Source organism: Xyrauchen texanus, chromosome 13, assembly GCF_025860055.1.
Source record: "Xyrauchen texanus isolate HMW12.3.18 chromosome 13, RBS_HiC_50CHRs, whole genome shotgun sequence".
Taxonomy (NCBI): Eukaryota; Metazoa; Chordata; class Actinopteri; order Cypriniformes; family Catostomidae; genus Xyrauchen; species Xyrauchen texanus.
This window is the reverse complement of record NC_068288.1, coordinates 9,572,916-9,594,742: the sequence shown is the minus strand read 5'-3', so window position 1 is coordinate 9,594,742 and position 21,827 is coordinate 9,572,916. Positions and strand designations below refer to the sequence as shown.

At 38.1% G+C, this 21,827-nt stretch overlaps 1 protein-coding gene and 1 long non-coding RNA gene across 2 annotated transcripts; one reads left to right on the top strand and one right to left on the bottom strand.

Annotated features, from left to right (window-relative positions):
- Positions 1-8,123: 8,123 nt before the first annotated feature.
- Positions 8,124-20,062, bottom strand: LOC127653975 (ubiquitin-conjugating enzyme E2 G2). The gene is made up of 6 exons (XM_052140866.1): positions 19,946-20,062; positions 16,428-16,463; positions 16,234-16,279; positions 12,962-13,080; positions 11,112-11,252; positions 8,124-9,313 (listed from the first exon to the last, which is right to left on the bottom strand). The coding sequence occupies exons 1-6, from the start codon at positions 19,986-19,988 to the stop codon at positions 9,201-9,203; spliced, it is 498 nt and encodes a 165-aa protein (XP_051996826.1). The 5' UTR covers positions 19,989-20,062; the 3' UTR covers positions 8,124-9,200.
- Positions 20,063-20,120: 58 nt separating this feature from the next.
- LOC127653659 (uncharacterized) lies at positions 20,121-21,606 on the top strand. The gene is made up of 3 exons (XR_007971851.1): positions 20,121-20,189; positions 21,223-21,293; positions 21,515-21,606. It is a non-coding gene; the product is annotated as an uncharacterized LOC127653659 (long non-coding RNA).
- Positions 21,607-21,827: the final 221 nt, after the last annotated feature.

The following is a 21,827-nucleotide window of genomic DNA, read 5'->3' as shown; positions in this document are numbered from 1 at the left end:
TGCCCTCCCACCCACATTTTCTGTGACTTCCGAGGGATCACATGTGGAGACACGTCAGGGACCCGAGGTCGATCAATGATGAATTTGAGGTGGACCTCGTGCTGGCACACGCCCTGCAAGCCTCTCAATCTCAATGTACTGCATCTGTGCCGGTACAGTATGCGTGACAAGCTTCGGCCATCTGCAGGAGTGCACAACTTCATCATGTACGGTGGTTCTGACATTGTGGATGATGTTATGTATCTCTCTGCATCTGACACTGGTGAGTGGTCAATGGAGCATGTCGCTACCCCTTCCCTCAGTTAGAGCGAGGAGTGTGTACATGCCACTGACAAGGAGATGCTTCATATCTGGTTGAAGAACACAGTCTTGAGTGGTTTCCTCCAGAGGAACTGGGAAAACTCTCACTATGAGTGGTTCCTGTAGTCTAGACGTCGTCAAGCGACCGTGTCCTGCAGATCTGCCTGTTCTTCCTGGAGGTTCATAATGAACTGACAAAAACCTGCCTTGTGATTCCACTCTCCTCACTAAAGTGGACCACGGGGAAGACAAAGGTTATGCTCAACTACCCCCTGTGTAAGAGGCGGTAGCAGTACCCTTCTGCCCTGCGAGTAGCAGGGCATGGAAATCACACCCCATTCATCTTTCCAAGCCATATCAACTAACATCCACACTTTTTGGAAATGCATACTCAGCAGCAGAAATGCATACTCCCAAGCTCCGTTAAGAGTGGACGCAATGTCCCACAAATGGCCTACAAAATGCAAATATGTATTTCCCCTTGTGTGCCTCCTTCACTCTGTCATTTGAAAAGTCTGAGAGGACAAGGAAGCTTTTCTATTGGTTGTGCCAAGGTGTCCCAATCAGTCCTGGTTTCCAGAAATTATAGAGATTCTGGATGGCCCTCCTTGGAAAATACCACTGAGGAGGGATCTCCTCTCTCAAGCGCAGGGCACAATCTGGCATCCCCAGTCCAAGTTGTGGAATCTGCATGTGTGGCCCCTGAACGGCGCATACTAAACGTGCCAGAACTGACTCAGTCAGTTATGAACACCATTTTACAGGCTAGAGCGCCATCTACGAGACGCCTTCATGCACTGAAATGGAATGTGTTCACTAATTGGTGCTTCACACTCAGAAAGACATTTCCATACCTGAAATTCCTAAATTTCTTCTAGAGTAATTGGAGGCAGGGCTCACTCTGTCAAAGTTCAAAGTTTATGTAGCGACTATCTCTGCGTATCACATACCTGAAGCCGGCACCTCTATTGGCAAACATGATTTAATCATAAAGTTCCTTAGGGGAGCAAGGTGGCTAAATCCCCCTCGCCCGGCTACAGTTCTGACTTGGGACCTAACTTTGGTCCTAAAAGCGCTCACGGGGCCCCCCTTCGAGCCTCTGGACTCTTTTGAATTGCATGTGCTTTCTCTTTAGGCCGCATTACTGCTGGCTCTGGCCTCAGTAAAATGGGTCAGTGATTTGCAAGCACTGTCAATCGACAATTCATGTCTGGAGTTTGGTCCAGGTTTTTCAAAAGCCACCATCATACCCAGGAAAGACTATGTGCCTAAGGTCTTATCCATGCCTTACAGAGCTCAGATGGTTCACCGTCAAGCCTTTTCCCCTCGTCCATTTAATTCAGATGAGGAACAGTTATTGCATTTGTTATGCCCTGTTTGAGCACTACACACATACGTTGAGCTCAAGACATATGTTTTGCAGCAGGGTGATCTTCTCAAAACACATTCACAAGGTTTTATAACCTAGATGTAATGTCTCTCTCTTTACAAGTCCTTTCTGTCTAGAGTGCTTGCTATTTCGTTGGCCAAAAATAAACTTGTGCCCTTTTTAAGTCTGGGCTCCCCTGTCATTTGACACAACACCTGCTTTCAGGCCATTGTAATTTCCCATAAATTCACAAGCACTTTCATTGTTAATAAAACTTCCAATTGATGAAGGGATTAATTCATACTATATGACTATAGTTAATTTATCCATTATAAGTGCTTCCCTCCTGGCTCATCATGAGGGTTATTCACTGTGGTATACTAATATCGGTCGCCGTCCCACAGGACTGTGGCGTCATGTTCTTTCAAGTATTATGCTTCATCATCCCTCTCTGAGAGAGTTATGTCATGTGGTGTGGCGTGATGGGATGCTGTTCCCTGTATGCGTCAGCATGACGCAATGTCGAGTGAACTTTAATCGTAAGGGAACGCACGGTTATGTATGTAACCTCACTTCTCTGAGATGACGGGAAGGAGACACTGCATAAGATGCACTCTTTGTCCCTTAGAAAATTTGGAGAAATGGTGTTTTCGTGCCCCTCATATTCTGGACAGCTTCGCGCCTAAAAGTGCAGGGCTTAACACCATGGCCAATTTTAGAATTGCCATTATTGTAGAAGTGTTTCATCTAGGTCGTCGGAAAAGAAATTACCCATATGCATGACGCAATGTCTTGTTCCCTTCATCTTAGGGAACCGAGGTCGCATACATAACACAAAACCTAGAGCGTTTTTGGTGGAAATTTGCAGTTTCACCATGGTGAAGAGAAGTCAATAGCAGAGTTGCTCCGCGAGGCAGCAAATAGTTTGGAAAATCGTAAAAGCAAGATCCTTTGCTAAACTTTTATTAATTGATTGATTGATTGTGAAAGTTCTACACTCACCTAAAGGATTATTAGGAACACCTGTTCAATTTCTCATTAATGCAATTATCTAATCAACCAATCACATGGCTGTTGCTTCAATGCATTTAGGGGTGTGGTCCTGGTCAAAACAATCTCCTGAACTCCAAACTGAATGTCAGAATGGGAAAGAAAGGTGATTTAAGCAATTTTGAGCGTGGCATGGTGGTTGGTGCCAGACAGGCCGGTCTGAGTATTTCACAATCTGCTCAGTTACTGGGATTTTCACGCACAATCATTTCTAGGGTTTACAAAGAATGGTGTGAAAAGGGAAAAACATCCAGTATGCGGCAGTCCTGTGGGCGAAAATGCCTTGTTGATGCTAGAGGTCAGAGGAGAATGGGCCGACTGATTCAAGCTGATAGAAGAGCAACTTTGCCTGAAATAACCACTCGTTACAACCGAGGTATGCAGCAAAGCATTTGTGAAGCCACAACATGCACAACCTTGAGGCGGATGGGCTACAACAGCAGAAGACCCCACCGGGTACCACTCATCTCCACTACAAATAGGAAAAAGAGGCTACAATTTGCAAGAGCTCACTAAAATTGGACAGTTGAAGACTGGAAAAATGTTGCCTGGTCTGATGAGTTTCGATTTCTGTTGAGACATTCAGATGGTAGAGTCAGAATTTGGCGTAAACAGAATGAGAACATGGATCCATCATGCCTTGTTACCACTGTGCAGGCTGTTGGTGGTGGTGTAATGGTGTGGGGGATGTTTTCTTGGCACACTTTAGGCCCCTTAGTGCCAATTGGGCATCGTTTAAATGCCACGGCCTACCTGAGCATTGTTTCTGACCATGTCCATCCCTTTATGGCCACCATGTACCCATCCTCTGATGGCTACTTCCAGCAGGATAATGCACCATGTCACAAAGCTCGAATCATTTCAAATTGGTTTCTTGAACATGACAATGAGTTCACTGTACTAAAATGGCCCCCACAGTCACCAGATCTCAACCCAATAGAGCATCTTTGGGATGTGGTGGAATGGGAGCTTCGTGCCCTGGATGTGCGTCCCACAAATCTCCATCAACTTCAAGATGCTATCCTATCAATATGGGCCAACATTTCTAAAGAATGCTTTCAGCACCTTGTTGAATCAATGCCATGTAGAATTAAGGCAGTTCTGAAGGCGAAAGGGGGTCAAACACAGTATTAGTATGGTGTTCTTAATAATCCTTTAGGTGAGTGTATATTGTCCTTATTAATGTCATAGTCATGTGAAACACTTTTAAAATGATCAGCCAATGGTATCATAAAGTTCACCTACTGATGTTTGATTGACTTCCTCTCATTAGTATGTTGCACAAGGAAAAATAAATTATTTCTCATGGGTGCATTACTTATTTATATATGCATCTGTGTATTTATTATTTTTGCAGGTTTCATCCTCCATAACTCTGGTCGGGAAGGGCGGGTCGCTCAGACAGAGCAATTTTGGAAACCGCTACAGAGCCATAGTGTTTACACTTTTCAGGGAAATCAAGTAATAGGATAAAGTATTTAAACATAGAAAAAATTACGCACATGTTGTTTAGATATTTTTACTGGAAAACAAGAAAAAATACTGATTATACTTATTTTTTTGGAATGGACAACCCACTAATGAGCTGAATGATGTGGTATTAAAAGTTACTGAGAGGCCTTTAAAACTCCTCAGTTTGTAGCTTCCCAGTGATGACGAAAGGAAAAAGAGTGTTCGAGTGTGGAAAACAAATTGTAGTTTGACTGAGTACATAATAAATGCATGAGCACTCATAAAAGTAGCAGGGTTCATGAACTAACAAAAACAAGATCTGAGTGTAGCTTTTGAAGGACCAGCATGCAGTGCACCTGACCCCACTTCACATTTTCTCTTCAAAGCTGACAGAAAATTGTGTGTGTAAATAATGATAAACATATTAACATAACATAGGATGCAATGACCAATGACCCTATCAGAACAGACCTGCAACCCATTGGCAACCCACCAGTTGAAAACCACTGTTTTCTGAGCATGTAGTCAAAGGACCAGAGCTTTAATGGATTAACAGTGTACAAATTCTCAAGGGTGCATTTCACACCTACTCACATACATATTTTATTTGGAATCAAATGTACATAAACATGTCAGATGGGTCATTACTGATTAACCAAAGTTGTGCTGGTTGATCCAAGTCAAACCTGATGTCAATCTCAAGGTTATGTGAATGAAACGCGAACAACAAGATGGACTGTAGTGAACTGGTTTCATATGAAAGTGGCCACAAAGTTCAGAAGTGGTGTGCCACAGCCATGATGCCCTGCTGAAAAGATCAACTGAGACCCACATTCATTTTCTATGCTGGTCCAAAAAAAGCTGGTCAACAAGCATGGTCTTTTTGTTGATGCTAGTTGACAGGCAAGGAAGTCTTGGCGCTAAAGCTAGTTAAGAATCCTGGTTGAAAAATCAGCCTACCAGCATCCAGAACACAACATATGTTGGTCTTTTTAATAGGGTGGAGAGAAAGAAGGGAGTGATAGTGATAGCTTTTCTTTGAAAGCTGTTATGGTCTTACGTTTGACCCTAAACCTGAGCTGTACTTTGAGCTCTATTTATGTTTCATTATCAGCACTGTGAGTGAAGTATCAGACATCTTTAGACAGGGAAACTCATCAGTTAACTGCAAGGTTCGTGTTCCCATAGAAGAGATTGCAGGAGAGATTGCCGCAGTTTTGTTCTTGAGTACCAAATTTGATAAGTTCAGCGAGCGTGTTACAAGCTGCTCTGTGTAATAGCTTATAGTTCAGCAGTTCAAAACTGCTGGGTTGTGACCCAAAAATGGATGGCAAATGGGTATTTCTCAATAAATGACCATTCAGAAGTAGCCGTGTATTATTATTAAGTAGTAGATGCCGACCGATAGTGGATTTTGACCATACCGAAAACGAATGTGGTGGAAAATGCTGATAACCATTTAATAGGACGATAGTATTTAAAATAGATTAATAGAATGTCAAAAAAAATGTTTTTACTTTCTTTACTATGGGATAGGATTGTATCGAGGCACAGATCTGGGTAAAGGTACAGAAAAATTTCTGCAGCAATGAGCACAGTGGCCTCCATCATCCATAAATGGAAGAAGTTTGGAACCACCAGGACTCTTCCTAGAGCTGACTGCCCGGCCAAACTGAGCTATCGGGGGAGAAGGGCCTTAGTCTGGGAGGTGACCAAGAACCCGATGGTCACTCTGACAGAGCTCCAGCGTTTCTCTGTGTAGAGAGGAGAACCTTCCAGAAGAACAACCATCTCTGCAGCACTCCACCAATCAGGTCTGTATGGTAGAGTCGCCAGACGGAAGCCACTCCTCAGTAAAAGGCATATGACAGCCCGCCTGGAGTTTGCCTAAAGGCACCTGAAGGACTCTCAGACCATGAGAAACAAAATTCTCTGGTCTGATGAAACAAAGATTGAACTCTTTGGCCTGAATGGCAAGTGTCATGTCTGGAGGAAACCAGGCACCGCTCATCCCCTGGCCAATACCATCCCTACAGTGAAGCATGGTGGTGGCAGCATCATGCTGTGGGGATGTTTTTCTGCAACAGGAACTGGGAGAATAGTCAGGATCGAGAGAAAGATGAATGCAGCAATGTACAGAGACATCCTTGATGAAAATCTGCTCCAGAGCGCTCTGGACCTCAGAGTGGGGTGAAGGTTGATCTTCAAACATGACAATAACCCCAAGCACACAGCCAAGATAACAAAGGAGTGGCTACGGGACAACTCTGTGAATGTCCTTGAGTGGCACAGCCAGAGCCCAGACTTGAACCCGATTGAACATCTCTGGAGAGATCTGAAAATGGCTGTGCACCGACACTCTACATCCAACCTGATGGAGCTTGAGAGGTCCTGCAAAGAAGAATGGGAGAAACTACATCATACACAAAAAGACTTGAGGCTGTAATTGGTGCCAAAGGTGCTTCAACAAAGTATTGAGCAAAGGCTGTGAATACTTATGTACATGTGATTGTTTTTTATTTTTAATACATTTGCAAAGATTTCAAACAAGCTCCTTTCACGTTGTCATTATGGGGTATTGTTTGTAGATTTTTGAGGAAAATAATGAATTTAATCAATTTTGGAATAAGGCTGTAACATAACAATATGTGGAAAAAGTGAAGTGCTGTGAATACTTTCCGGATGCACTGTATGTGTGTACCTTCATATTAAATCCTGCAGGCACCCATGACTTTGCTAGGCAGTTTTTTTAATGGAAAAATAATTTAAAGTTTACTTCGTGCAGGCTATTGTTTGATAGCTTTTTAAAATAAAGATTGTTTTGCCCTTATCTCAAAAATCAGTGTGCGATATTTGTTCACTTTTGCATGATGAGAGTATTTTGGAATATGAGAGTAGAGGCATAGCTGTTTAGTCAGCAATGACAGCAAAGCCATCATATTTGACATTAACTTAGAGTGTGGGAGGTAATCGCCATACAGAAATACAGCTCACACAGTCACGTCAAAGTAGACTGCAGTCTCTGGTATGCTGATTTTAAAGTATATACACATGGAAGCAACTGCTCTATAATGAGCAACATCAGCTCAAATCCGACCTCTGATGCAGTCAGGTTTTGCAAATCCTGAATAAGCTCCGCCAACTCAAACAGGTTTGATATCCAAAAGCCTGGACTTATGTTCAAGTCCACCTCTATTCACCTGAAGTTGAGCCAACTGGATTTTGAAATGTCGGGGAAAAAAAATGTTTGTGTATCTTTATGAAGTTGCACATTGTTGATTATTATGGTTACACTTTTTAATAAGATTCTATTTGTTAACATTAATGTATTGAGTATCATGAACTAGCAATTAAAAATGTATCTTTTTTCTGCATTTATTACTTTTGGCTAATATAATTTTTTTTTTAAAATACAATTGTTCATTGTTGGTTTATATTAGTTCATAATACTAACTAATAACTTTTATAACTATTCATATTTAAATTGTATAAGTAGAAATTAACAACCAAGACTAAAAAGTGCTGTAAAAGTATTGTTCATTGTTACTTTAACTATTGTGTTGATCTACCCACTCTCCATGTCGCTCAAAACGTAAATCCCACCCAGTGGAACCCAAAAGGAGTTCTCAAAATGTCTAAATTATTTTATTCCTTGCGACAAAATTGCATGGTGATCACGTTCAATTTGAGACTATGTTACATGTCTAACATTTATAATAAGTGTTTTTCTTTCTTTTTGTTGTTGTTGTTATTATTCTGTCTAAACCAGGACTGTCAATGATCCCCCCCTTAAAAAATAAATAAATAATAAAAAAAAGCCCCTGGAAATGTGCCAAAGTATCAATCTTTGAAAGGGCAGCAGACAGCATCAGTCCTCTTTGTACGTTGTAAACACGAAAACCAACGCAATGCATTTTTCATGCCTTAACAGAAGAAGAAAAAAAGTCTTTCATAAATCAATTTTTTATTTTTACTGAACAATTCTTGAGAACAAATGATAGGAAATATACAAATGTTCAAATCAATTCAAAATGTATTTGACAGAAGTAATTATGAAGTTGGGGGAGGGGCTTGTCTTCACCAGGAGGTAATTCCAGCTTTAAAAGTATAGTTTGGCCAAACATGAAAATTCTGCAATTATTTACTCTTCCTAACGTTATTCCAAACCTATTTGACTTTCCTTCATGGAACACAAAAGGAAATGTTAGACAAAATGACTGCCTCAGTCACAATTCTCTTTCATTGTATGGAATGAATATCAATGAAAACGAACTGAGACTGAGAACATGAGAGTGAGTAAATGATTTCAGAATTTAAATTTCTGGGTGAACTATCCCTTTAAATAAATCCAAGTAGGATTTTAAAGAAAAGACTCTGAATATGTGCATTACAAAAATGTCAAACTTTGTTTCATATGAAATGTAATTGATTGTTTTAATAATTATTATAACTATTACAGAATTTGCATCCATATACATGATCGTTTACATCATCCCAAACGATCAGTAATATAATCCATTTATAAACAAACTGTTGGATCTGATAGAGTCTAAGTTGCTGCCTTGTATGATTTTTATTACAATGCTTTTTATTATAAGGCATTGAAGCATGCATCAGCATACTGCCATCAACACAAAGCCGCATTCGTTAGTTATCTCATAAAACTATGGACAGGTAAAACAAACAACAAATATAAAACCAAGACGGCAGTCCAAAATGGCTGTGAATCACTACCTTGTGTACTTGTTCTGTGATTGATGCCTGACCGTCTGTTGGAACAATGTTTGGTGAGTGTATAACATTTTTGCATTTTTCAACACAAGCCATTCTTCCACTCACCCACCCAATCACAGCAGAGGGAAGAGAGTATGAATAAAGTGCTCACACTGGTGGATGTACGGGTAGATAGTACACTACAACACTCAGCACAGAGATTCTTCTCTTCTGAAGGAGGTTTGTGTTCTCATAGATGTTCAACAGTCAATCCTCTCTGTCCTGGAGTGAGAGTGTGTGTATGTATTCAGGAGAGTCAGAGACCCAGAGATTTGCGCACAATCTGCTTGGCTAGCCGATTGAACTGTTCTCTGTCCTCACGCCACATCTTGGAAGCATCCACATTTGCCCCACTCTCGTCATTCGGCTCTGTAGAAGCAAAACAATAAAATAAGGACAAGCTGGATTTAAGGATGTACATTATAATATGGATATTTTCTGTGTTTCTGCTTGTAGATACCTGAGAGTTACATCCCATCTTATAAAAGCTTAAAAGAATGAGCTTCTGTTGTCCATACAATGAATGTCGATGAACATAATTATAATGCCAAGTTTCGAAAAGGACACAAAAGCACCATAAATGTATCCTAAGAGCTGTACATTTAACATGCACTAAATTCCAAGTTCATAGATCGAAATTAAATTATTCCCTCTACCATAGCTCTTAAATCTAATTTGTGATCCCATTTTTCAAACTTGCTTCATCACAATGGATATCATGCAAGAAATAGTGGAGTTTGGAGTCAACTTTGTCAAACCTGACAAAATACGCCTAAATTATCAGTGAATAACGACTTAAATTGTGTTATCTTTTATTACACTAAGCTATGTTATGGCTTCAGAAGACTTGGGATGTAGTGCATGTTGTATAGACTAATTTACGATACTTTTATGGAGCTGTTTTGGAGCTAGGTAGTATTAAGTATTAAAAGAAATGTACTCTTGGCATTCACTCAACCAACGTCTTCAGGTATCACCCTAGGATGCTTTTCAAACAGTATTGAAGGAGTTCCCATCTATAAGCAGTGGCTGCTTTTCTTAATTATTCGGTCCAAGTCATCCATTTCAAAAAGATCATGAGAAACATTTCAAGCAAGTGACCCCAAACTTTTGAATGTTAGTGTAGGCGAAGTGATAAAAATAAATCTCTAGCATGCTGTTCCAAAGTTTTGTCCTAACCAGTGTTGATCGCAACAAACGTAATCGTAAACGTAACAAGACAAGACATTTTGTTACTCACTTGGTTTCTAATTTTGCCATGCCACGCTGTGTGGCTCCAAAATCTCACGCAACATAGCTCTATCTTAAACATCAAATACTGTATGTTCTAATTGGCTGAAATTGTGTTATTAGTTTGTGGATTACTGCAATTTCAATGAGGACTGCAATTTTTTCAGGGATAGGAATCGTAAGAAATGTAAGAATTTTGGTTCTGATTCCACATAACGATTCCAGTACCTTAATGCTTCAATTAACAATTAACTTTTGAGGAAGAATTTAGTGGAAATAAGAAATATAATTCTTAATGGATTTACAGTCCTCAGCAGCCTAATAGCAATTGATGAGATAATTTCATATTTTCACAGGACAGATTCTTTCAAAATGTGTTTTATTGAAGATATTTCATACATTTTCATAAAATACAACTAATTACATCAAAACGCATAATGTGTATCTTTAACTACATATTGACAACAATCCAGTATTAACTTTATTAAGTCTCACAAGTCTAAAGTGTACAAAACAGCGAAAGTGTTTTGTTCATTTCAAGTCGGAGACGACGGAATCATTGACTTGTATGTCAACTCATAAGAGTAATTTCTTCAGGAAGCAAACTTCGCTGGTTTCTTTGTATGTTTTATGCTGCTGATTGAATAGCGATGTTGCAGTGCCACTGAATTGTAGCCCAGGAAACATTGTCAGCACGGTGTTGCATATGCGTCAAAGAATGCACATTGGAGAACCATTACTGGAACCGAAAGTCATGAAAATAATTCAGTTCTTTGACTGTATCTTTCCAGACCACTAAGCAATAAAGAGTAAACTATCATGAAATCAAAACACCACATAATAACGTAGAAGATTCTTGGGGACCTCTTCTAGGAAAATAGGACTGAGAAGTAAACATTGGGAATCAGAATCCATCAGTAAGTGAATGGTAACTGACCAGCGAGCATGCTGACCACAGACAGCAGGATTTTCTCCACGCTCTGTACAGGACTCCACCTCTCAGCACTGCTCTCGTAGCCCATGGGGTCATCACCAGGAGCATGCAGGATTGAGATACACACACGTCCATCAGGGTAGACTGCAGAAAACACACACACACACACACAAGCAATTAATCAACACTTTGGAAGAGTGAGTGTACGAGACACCGCTAAAGAGGATCGGGCCTCAATGAAACCATCCCCACACTGTATCAGCCGCTGGATGTTATCTTCACACAGCTGAGGACAGTCATCAATTTGATTCGATTCAGGGCCCTGTGGTCGATATTCTGATATTATGTGCCTATTTTACACAATCAATAAAAAATATTGCCCTCAAATGCAACCAAAATATAATTTGATTATTTTATCGAGCTGTCTGAAAAGTGCAAATTTAGTATCCACATTGGGACATCCACAACAAAATAAGGTACTTCAGAAGTTGGAAAATATTATACAGATAATAAAATAATAAAATGTGTACTTGCATACCCATGACTTGTTGAAAACGTCACTTTAGAACTAGCAACAGAAGATTGCAAGGAATGTGCTGCTTTACTGAAGCACTTACTGGAGTAATAAGGTAGTACGTTTGTGTGTGCAAGTTTGTCTTTGAGTGATTGAAAGAGAGAAACTCCGAAACTGAGAGAGATCATTCTGAGACAAATGTTTTTGTTGCAGCTCTCGTCAGAAGTAACATCGCTTCAAAAATCGCCAATATGCAAGTTTAAGCACTTTTCAGTAGCAGCGAGTGTCACCATTTTTGTATAAAGCTTCTCCAAAATAAACCATAACAACCGTTTTCAACCCTACTTAGATGCAGGTGTACACTTACACGATGGCTCAAGAGAGGGGGAGGGTGTTTCCCACAGATATTTCAGATAACATAGAAACATTTGTATTGATCAAGTGTATCTAGCTTTGATACAGCTCAAGCCTTCGTTGTTAGTTCGAAAATGTCACTTTAGAACTAGCAACTGAGGATGCGCTGCTTTTCGGCATTGGAGTAACAAGGTAGTGTGTGTGTGAAAAAGAGAGATCGCCTGTGGAATTACCAGTGTCGCCACTCTTGTACAGCTTCTCTATTGCTAAACAACCGTTTAAAAACCCAGAGTCGTGGGGGTTAGCTGACTTTGCTCCCGAGACAATTTGCGAGCGGGGCTTTCCAATATAGCTATGCGAGGCTGATTAGTGCGAAATGCACTGAAGCATAAAAAGTTTCACATTTTAAAAGTTAAATAAGCTCTATTTGTAGGGCGGGTTTACGATTTCTGAGGCCCCAAGCAACCGATCAACCCAGGGCCCCATTTAGAAAACATTTGCTAAAAAAATAACATTAAATTGTTATAAATCATCTTTTTAAATTCATCATATCAGCCTTTGTAGCCAAGTACATTCAAAATGTTTACTGAAACATAAAAATCTAGTTAAAGTTAATTAATGCATGTTTTCTAGTTTTCCACAATACAGTGATAAATAAAATATTTACCTACATATATTTTTACAAAACACTTTTTTTATGAACAGGGCGTGTAAAACCTACTACACTCACTAACATTTTGAAATTCAGATTTTATTCATTATTATGAATATTATATAAGCCAACAATAATTTATTGCTGTCCAGTTTGTCATTATAATTTGATACATGTTGGATATTATAGACATTCTTTGATGTTCTTTACCGTTTTACTTTAACAATTAAACATATACGAAGTATATTTGAGACATCAAACACCTCATACACCGTCTGAGTGCTGAATGTGTTAATGTAGATCTAATTCAAGTTTAGATTAAAGAGCACTCACTGTTAGGATGGAACATGTCACAGGTGAACTTCATCTTGGGGGGGCTGAGAGGGTAGTCTGACGGGAAACTGAGAATGGCAGGGAACACCCCACCCTCAAAACATGTGTCCTCTGGTCCCCTGAAGAAAAAGCAAGGAAGGTTAACTTCCTGGCGCAAACACATGTAATCTGCACTTGAATACCTTTCAAACATTTTGAAAATAACCAACACTACCTAGGTGCTTTTTTACAAAGCTCTGTGTAACCGTACATAGGAAGAAAACAACTAAATGAAGCATTCCTGTAGTGAACACTCTGGCTGATAAGCCATTATTGCATTATCCACAAATCCCAAGAGTTTTATTACAGTATATATGTATGTATTGGTGATGTAGTACAAACAGATGGGTTAAGTATGAACACATTTCAACAACAATCCACCACATTAAAGCTTTATATACACATTATTTCAAGAATTGCTCAAATCATATTTTTTCCAGAATGTAATACTACTTTATAGACATAACAGTTTTATCGTCTGTTAATGCTGATCTTCTGTAAAGCTGCTTTGAAACGATGTGTGTTGTGAAAGGTGCTATACAAATAAACTTGACTTGACTTAATAAAATCTTAAACATTAGGAATAAAATGGACCTGCTGAGAGTCTCTCAGACAAGACAGTGCAATTGACTTCTGTAAATGGATATACAGTATATTAAGATGAAAACACAATCCAGTTAAGTATTTGTTCGTTATGTTTTGAAGAGTGTTGGTTATTCATGTTTTTAAGACGTTACAGACATTACAGCTGATTTTCAGTAAAGCTGCCTATTGGGAAAAGAACAAATAGAAAAACTATACTAAATGTTTTTTGTTTTTTTACTTGATTTGACTTTTATGTTACAATGTTTATTTATATATTGGCAACAAAATCTCAATGTTCTCGCTTTAAAAAAAAATATTAATAGCCAGTGCAGAAACAATTTAATTAGTTTCCGATTAAAACTAATGGTCAGCCTCATCCAATCACTGCCAACCATTTTAAAATAAAATTAAACATTATAAATTCTGAATCTATGTACCGATTACTTTTGTCCCACACCTGCCAAACATGTTGAGTGGTCCAAACATAATTTGCAGTCTGAAACTGAACTTTTGTTCGGAAGTAGGGAGTGAATGCACTTGGCTGCAAAGAAAAGCTACAGGATGCTCCCTTGCTGCCTATTTAGTGAATGACCTCCAGTGTACTGTCTGTATGCACTGGTCTCAGAACAGTTCAAAATGCACCTTATTTGTATCCTAACTCCATATAAAGCCTCTGTCGTGTTATTTTGTCACTTGACTCCCTCGAAAATATGGAACCAACAGACAGACGACACATGTTGCTGCGGAGCAGTACAGACAATGCCCCATCTACTGGAGTGTGAAAACGCCCCTCAGTGCAGCGCCCAGGACCTGGCTGAACCGACTACATCAGCTGTGATCTGTGCCAGATATTGGCAGAACGGCATCTGAGATTGCAAAAGACTCGAAGAAGACTAGACTCCGTGAGCCAAAAGTTTAACCCTTTACTGACAGCTCAGAGTGTCCTGAACTGAGATTAGTTTGTTTAAATTAAATTAAATTATGCATAGGATATAGCGAAGACAAAACACACAGCCCACGCAGAAGGACGCGGGGTCGCACAAGGCCAATTAAGCATCTCTTTAATCATTAGGTCTAATTTTCATCTCTTTAACTGAATCATCCAAAACCTTCTACACAAAGCATCACCTTCTAAGTTTGTTAGTTACCAACCTTTTAGTCATGGTATCATTCTTGATTGAAAGGGGTCTCTTTAAAGGTGCTATATGTAATATTTTTACTTTACTAAATCATAAAATTACCATAATATGTCATTAGAGAATTAGGAAACATGCTAAGTTGAAATACTTGCTTCTCTGATAATAATGCTACAGCCAGTATATTCTACTTTGATGTTTCCATTCCAGACCAGAATATCTGTTTATGTTTTGGCCTCAGATGATCTTATACAATACAATGTAATTCAATACCATGTAATACAGCTATATTAATCCCCAGGGAGCAATTTTATCTTGGGCACAAATTGGACAGATTGAGAAAGCATGGGGGTACCAATGACAGCTCTGAACATTGAGCCCAAAGAAAACACTCCAACAACTCTGAAACCTGCTGAAACAGCCATTACATTGAAATGGGCTCATTGAGCCCTCTGGTGCAGCTCAACATCTATGCATAGTACGCCTTGTAGCACAGCTGCACCTCCAGACTCAGTGGGCCCCATGATGCAGCTGCGCCTCTGGGATCAGCATGCCACAGCCAATAAAATAAATCCTTTGTGTTCTGAACTGTTTAGATTATTTTGTATTTGATGTTGATTAAATTTTAGTTAACAACCATAACTGTTCAGATTGAGAATTGAATGCCTTAAATTTTCTGCCACACTCTGTCGGATCGGGTGGGCATGCGTGTGCATGACTGCATGTGATGCCAAACTCTTTGCTACCACAGCAAAGGGGCAGTGGATTTTTGTAGAAGGGGCACCTCATCAAAGGGGCAGGGGCTCAAGGCACAGAATTGCTGAATATGTGTCTGTTTTTATGTCTTGTTTAAAAAGGAATTTGTACAGACTTACTTTTATTAAAATGTGTTGTATTTTACTAAGTGTGTTTTGATTTTATGTTTTGTGAAGCACTTTGAGCTAAATTGCTAAAAGATGCTATAAAAATAAAGTTATTAACGTTATTATTATTATTACAAAGGTAAAACAATGCCCCTGAAAATCAACTAAAATAATTAAATAAAATACCTTTTGGCACTATCCTCCACATCGAGTTCCATGCCCTGGCATCATGGTGGTAAGTTTTATACTGGCAAGTACCACTCACTTTTTGTCAGAAAATTTTAACACATTGAGTGTCTGTCTCTGTAATTCTATGTTTGCCTGTTTGGCACCAGATTCATGGATATACAAATGACTAACTAAGAATTGTAACTATCTACAAGATTTTTTTAATAATCAACAACTGATAAACAACTAAAAAATTTTAATAAAATATTTGAAGATATCAAAAATAATATTATAAAATAAGAGTTTGGAGATATCCTGGAAAATTAGTCCAGTGACGCAGACAAGACTGAGTGAGCGCTTGTGGGCCCTCTGCTGGACACTGCAAACTAGATACACAACAAGACTGTCTAAAATTGTAAAAGGGAAAATGTTAAAAACAAAACTTTTCTTTCACAGAGGTGATACCAGTAAATGTACTTACATAATCAGAGCCTCCCATTCAAAAAAATTCTCCTCGTTTACAGGCCCTGTGAGGAAGTGATGAGTGCCATTAATCAATGCTATAAATATAGTAATAAATAAACAAGTGATTAAAGGAAATTATTATTAAGATTCTTAAAAATCTACTGTAAATCCAGGTCAATAAAGCAGTTCCGTAATTGAGCTAATTCCTACCTGCAACAATGCCTTCTGGAGGGTTGAGGGTTAGCTCTGCAAAGGAAGAAAAGGTTGAAAACAATTAGCTGTATCCATGTCAATATGCTGAGCAATAATTATGTGCAATACACAGCTTAGTTCATTTATATTTATCCAACATATCCTACCTCTTCTGCCATTACATTCCCTTGTACTATCTGTATAACAGATTTGTATATACGTGTGTGTGTGTGTGTGTATATATATATATATATATATATATATATATATATATATATATATATATATATACAGTGAGGAAAATAAGTATTTGAACACCCTGCTATTTTGCAAGTTCTCCCACTTAGAAATCATGGAGGGGTCTGAAATTGTCATCGTAGGTGCATGTCCACTGTGAGAGACATAATCTAAAAAAAATCCAGAAATCACAATGTATAATTTTTTAACTATTTATTTGTATGATACAGCTGCAAATAAGTATTTGAACACCTGAGAAAATCAATGTTAATATTTGGTACAGTAGCCTTTGTTTGCAATTACAGAGGTCAAACGTTTCCTGTAGTTTTTCACCAGGTTTGCACACACTGCAGGAGGGATTTTGGCCCACTCCTCCACACAGATCTTCTCTAGATCAGTCAGGTTTCTGGGCTGTCGCTGAGAAACACGGAGTTTGAGCTCACTCCAAAGATTCTCTATTGGGTTTAGGTCTGGAGACTGGCTAGGCCACGCCAGAACCTTGATATGCTTCTTACAGAGCCACTCCTTGGTTTTCCTGGCTGTGCGCTTGGTCATTGTCATGTTGGAAGACCCAGCCTCGACCCATCTTCAATGCTCTAACTGAGGGAAGGAGGTTGTTCCCCAAAATCACGCTAATACATGGCCCCGGTCATCCTCTCCTTAATACAGTGCAGTCAGCCCTGTCCCATGTGCAGAAAAACACCCCCAAAGCATGATGCTACCACCCCCTGCTTCACAGTAGGGATGGTGTTCTTGGGATGGTACTCATCATTCTTCTTCCTCCAAACACGGTTAGTGGAATTATGACCAAAAAGTTATATTTTGGTCTCATCTGACCACATGACTTTCTCCCATGACTCCTCTGGATCATCCAAATGGTCATTGGCAAACTTAAGACGGGCCTTGACATGTGCTGGTTTAAGCAGGGGTACCTTCCGTGCCATGCATGATTTCAAACCATGACGTCTTAGTGTATTACCAACAGTAACCTTGGAAGCGGTGGTCCCAGCTCTTTTCAGGTCATTGACCAGCTCCTCCCGTGTAGTTCTGGGCTAATTTCTCACCTTTCTTAGGATCACTGAGACCCCACGAGGTGAGATCTTGCATGGAGCCCCAGTCCGAGGGAGATTGACAGTCATGTTTAGCTTCTTCCATTTTCTAATGATTACTCCAACAGTGGACCTTTTTTCACCAAGCTGCTTGGCAATTTCCCGTAGCCCTTTCCAGCCTTGTGGAGGTGTACAATTTTGTCTCTAGTGTCTTTGGACAGCTCTTTGGTCTTGGCCATGTTAGTAGTTGGATTCTTACTGATTGTATGGGGTGGACAGGTGTCTTTATGCAGCTAACGACCTCAAACAGGTGCATCTAATTTAGGATAATAAATGGAGTGGAGGTGGACATTTTAAAGGCAGACTAACAGGTCTTTGAGGGTCAGAATTCTAGCTGATAGACAGGTGTTCAAATACTTATTTGCAGCTGTATCATACAAATAAATAGTTAAAAAATCATATATTGTGATTTCTGGATTTTTTTTTTTTTTTGATTATGTCTCTCACAGTGGACATGCACCTACGATGACAATTTCAGACTAATCCATGATTTCCAAGTGGGAGAACTTGCAAAATAGCAGGGTGTTCAAATACTTATTTTCCTCACTGTATATATATATATATATATATATATATATATATATATATATATATATATATATATATATATATACATACATACATACATACATACACACACAGTTGAAGTTTACATAGTATTAAAATAGTCAGCATTTGACTGATACTAAACAGTGCTGATGCTTATTTAGAGATTTATTTTATTTGAACTTAGACTTTAAATGGTCAGCCATTGACTGATACTAAACATACAGTACTGATTTTTATTTATCTATAATTTTAATGTATTATTTATTTAAATGGTCAGCAACTAACTGATACTGAACATACAGTACATGTTTATTAAGCTATTTATTGTATTTTTATTTATTCTTTATTTTCTCAGTGTTCATTTCCAGAATATTTTGAGATAATTATGCAAAATATTCTTTGCTAAAAATATTTACTTAAGAATATTTACTTATATTTATCCAACATATCCTATCTCTTCTGCCATTACATTCCCTTGTACTATCTGTATAACAGATTTGTATATACTTGTGGAAGGCTACAGCCTTCAGAGTACCTTTGCATGGGTGCAAAATTGGTAAACAATCCACATAGAAAAGGTATGTTTTCATTGCAGCTCAAAAATTAACTATATCGGCCACAATATTGGTAATGGGTGAATTTTCCCCTTCTAAAATCGGTATCGGCCTCAAAAATCCTATAAGGTTCTACTTGCAAGCCGAATAACACCATCCCGGCCGTGAAGGCATCATGTGAGAAGCTTGTGGAAGGCTACCCAAAACGTTTGATACAAGTTAAACAATTTAAAAGGTAATGCTGCCAAATACTAACAAAGTATATGTAAACTTCTGACCCACTGGGAATGTGATGAAAGAAATAAAAGCTTAAATAAATAATTCTCTCTACTATTATTCTGACAGTTCACATTCTTACAATAAAGTACTGATCCTAACTGACCTAAGACAGGGAATGTTTTCTACAATTAAATGTCATGTGAAAAACTCAGTTTAAATGTATTTGACCAAGGTGTATGTAAACTGCTGACTTCAACTGTGTGTGTGTGTGTGTGTGTGTATGTATATATATATATATATATATATATATATATATATATATATATATATACACACACACACACACACACACTTGAAGTGTCTTATTGTGTATTTCTATATATACTTACATTTTCTATTCGCTTTTTATGTTTATTCTATTTAAAAAAAAATATTGTTGTTGTATTGTTTGTGCACTGGAAGCTTCTGTCACAAAGACAAATTAATTATATTAATTCTATTTGTAAGCATACTTGGCAATAAAGCTCATTCTGATTTCTGATTCTGAACAGTAAACAAATATTATAAGAACCAATCATTTCTGCAGTTACACCACGATAGTACCATGATCGGAGTTTCTATTTGTCAAAGTAGCAGTATGTCACACAAGACACAAACAAAATAAATGCTAATAAGTCTTAAGTAGAACTTATTATGATTTGTTTACTTAACCGTGTTAATAATTAAAACTGCCAGCATGTTGGTGAAACCCACTGAAGTTCTGGAAGCATCTGAGTCTATATGAAGGAAAGCAGCTGACAAACTGTTGCTACCAGGACAAGTGTACATCCAGAACGTTTGCAGGTTTAGTTAGCTTTATTTAACTTACGTTTGTACTCCGCCATTAGTCTTTTTAAAGCTGTTCCAGCCATTTTCCAGCAGCGTCGAGAAAGAAGTTGTTTTGGCACGAAGGGTGACGTCAACTGACACGATGAAATATCGTGTTCTTCCGGGACAAAATGAGAGCGACCACACACCACGCGGAATATCCGCTCGACCTGCACTTCCGCACCCGGAAGAGAATGAGCATTTTCGAGCCGGTGGTACCATTTGGAATAACTGCAATGTTTTGTGTAGGAATACATCTTTATTGTTTGATAATGAAAGGGCTTTGAGTTTGCAGAGTTTATTTCAAAATACATATTACATGAAAATTATTTTATATGGTTACCAGGGCTATAACCGCTGGTGTAGGCATGCTTTTTAAAAACAGTAACTATACACATTAACTATCTGTCTCTCCTCCTAGATCTAAAAATACCCCTTTTTACGCGTTAAAGTCGAATAACTATATAATTAGATATTTATTTCAAAAAGAAAATATCTACAATATATATATATACTCCCTCTGTCATTTATTTATAATTTTTTTTTTTTTACTGGAACAGTCTCTTTAATAATATAAAATGGACTCGAGTCTCAAAAATTCCTCCTTACAAAAAAGAATAAAGAAATGTTTTGGTAGTTTATCCTAACAGTTTCTTCAAAAATTCAGGAGTGATAGAAATAAAATGCTCCCTTGCAATCAGATTTTAAACAGGTTTTTTGAGAATGTGTCCCCCTTGTGTTCCTTTTGTAAAATGGAAGAAGAATCAGTTTTACATTTGTTTTATCAGTGTACTTTCTCTAAATCTTTTTGGACAGAAATAACCTTGTTATTATTTTTATGTTTTAACAAATTGGTGCAGATTACAGAGACTATGATTTATAATGCTATATAAGTGCAGACCATTGTAATGATGCTAAATTTGATTGTTCTTTATTGTTACTTTGTCTTCTAGGTAAATTTCATCTTCACAAAGCCAGAGTAACACAATCGAAACCTAATTTTAGAATTTTTTCTGCTGATGTAAAATCGCATTTGCCTCTTTTAATAATATGTCTAAACCTCTGAACGCCAAGGCTTCAAAAACATATAACATCCTTAAGGATGTCACATTGAAAATGTAATCTTGTTTTTATTTGTCCCTTTGTTAGCAATATGTCCCCACTGTTGTTATTCAATGTATATATATATATATATGTTTAATGCGATAAAAAAATAATAAAAAAATGCTCTTTTTGTGGAAGTTCCCCTGAAACAATTTCCCATTTGTTTTGGTCCAGAGTCCCTTCTGAAATTCGGGTCTCCCTCTGACATCACAGCAGTTCCCTTGGCTGAGGGACCTAATTAATGGGTACTATATTCACTGTATGAGATTGTTTTATGATGTATGTCTATATAACTTTGTAAATACGACATTTATTGACCTTTAAACACAAAATAGTACACTGAATTATTGATTAAAGATGAAATTAAAGTTGTGTCATTGTTTGTGTTTTTCGGTTAGCCCAGAGCCACATAAAGAGAGAGTTGCGACAACTCCATTGACTCCAATGGAACGTTTTTTTTTTACAGCAATGGCGGCTCGTGGAGCCTCTCAATAGTTCCCGGAAGTAGCAGCAAACACCGTAGTGATGCATCAGAACAAACCGTTTGCGACGCACTTTTAAAAGGTGAGACGTTTATTCTGTATATTATCAGTACATCTAAATAAAAATAACTTGTAAATTAAAACCTTATAGTTGAGTATTACTCATTAGATTAGGCAAGGATTGGAGCTGGATAAAGTTAGTAACGAACACCCTATTAATTGTAAAATCTTTGCAAATACCTCACACATTTTTTTGTTGTTGTAATTTTTATTTATATTTAGATTGCTCCTGCTGAC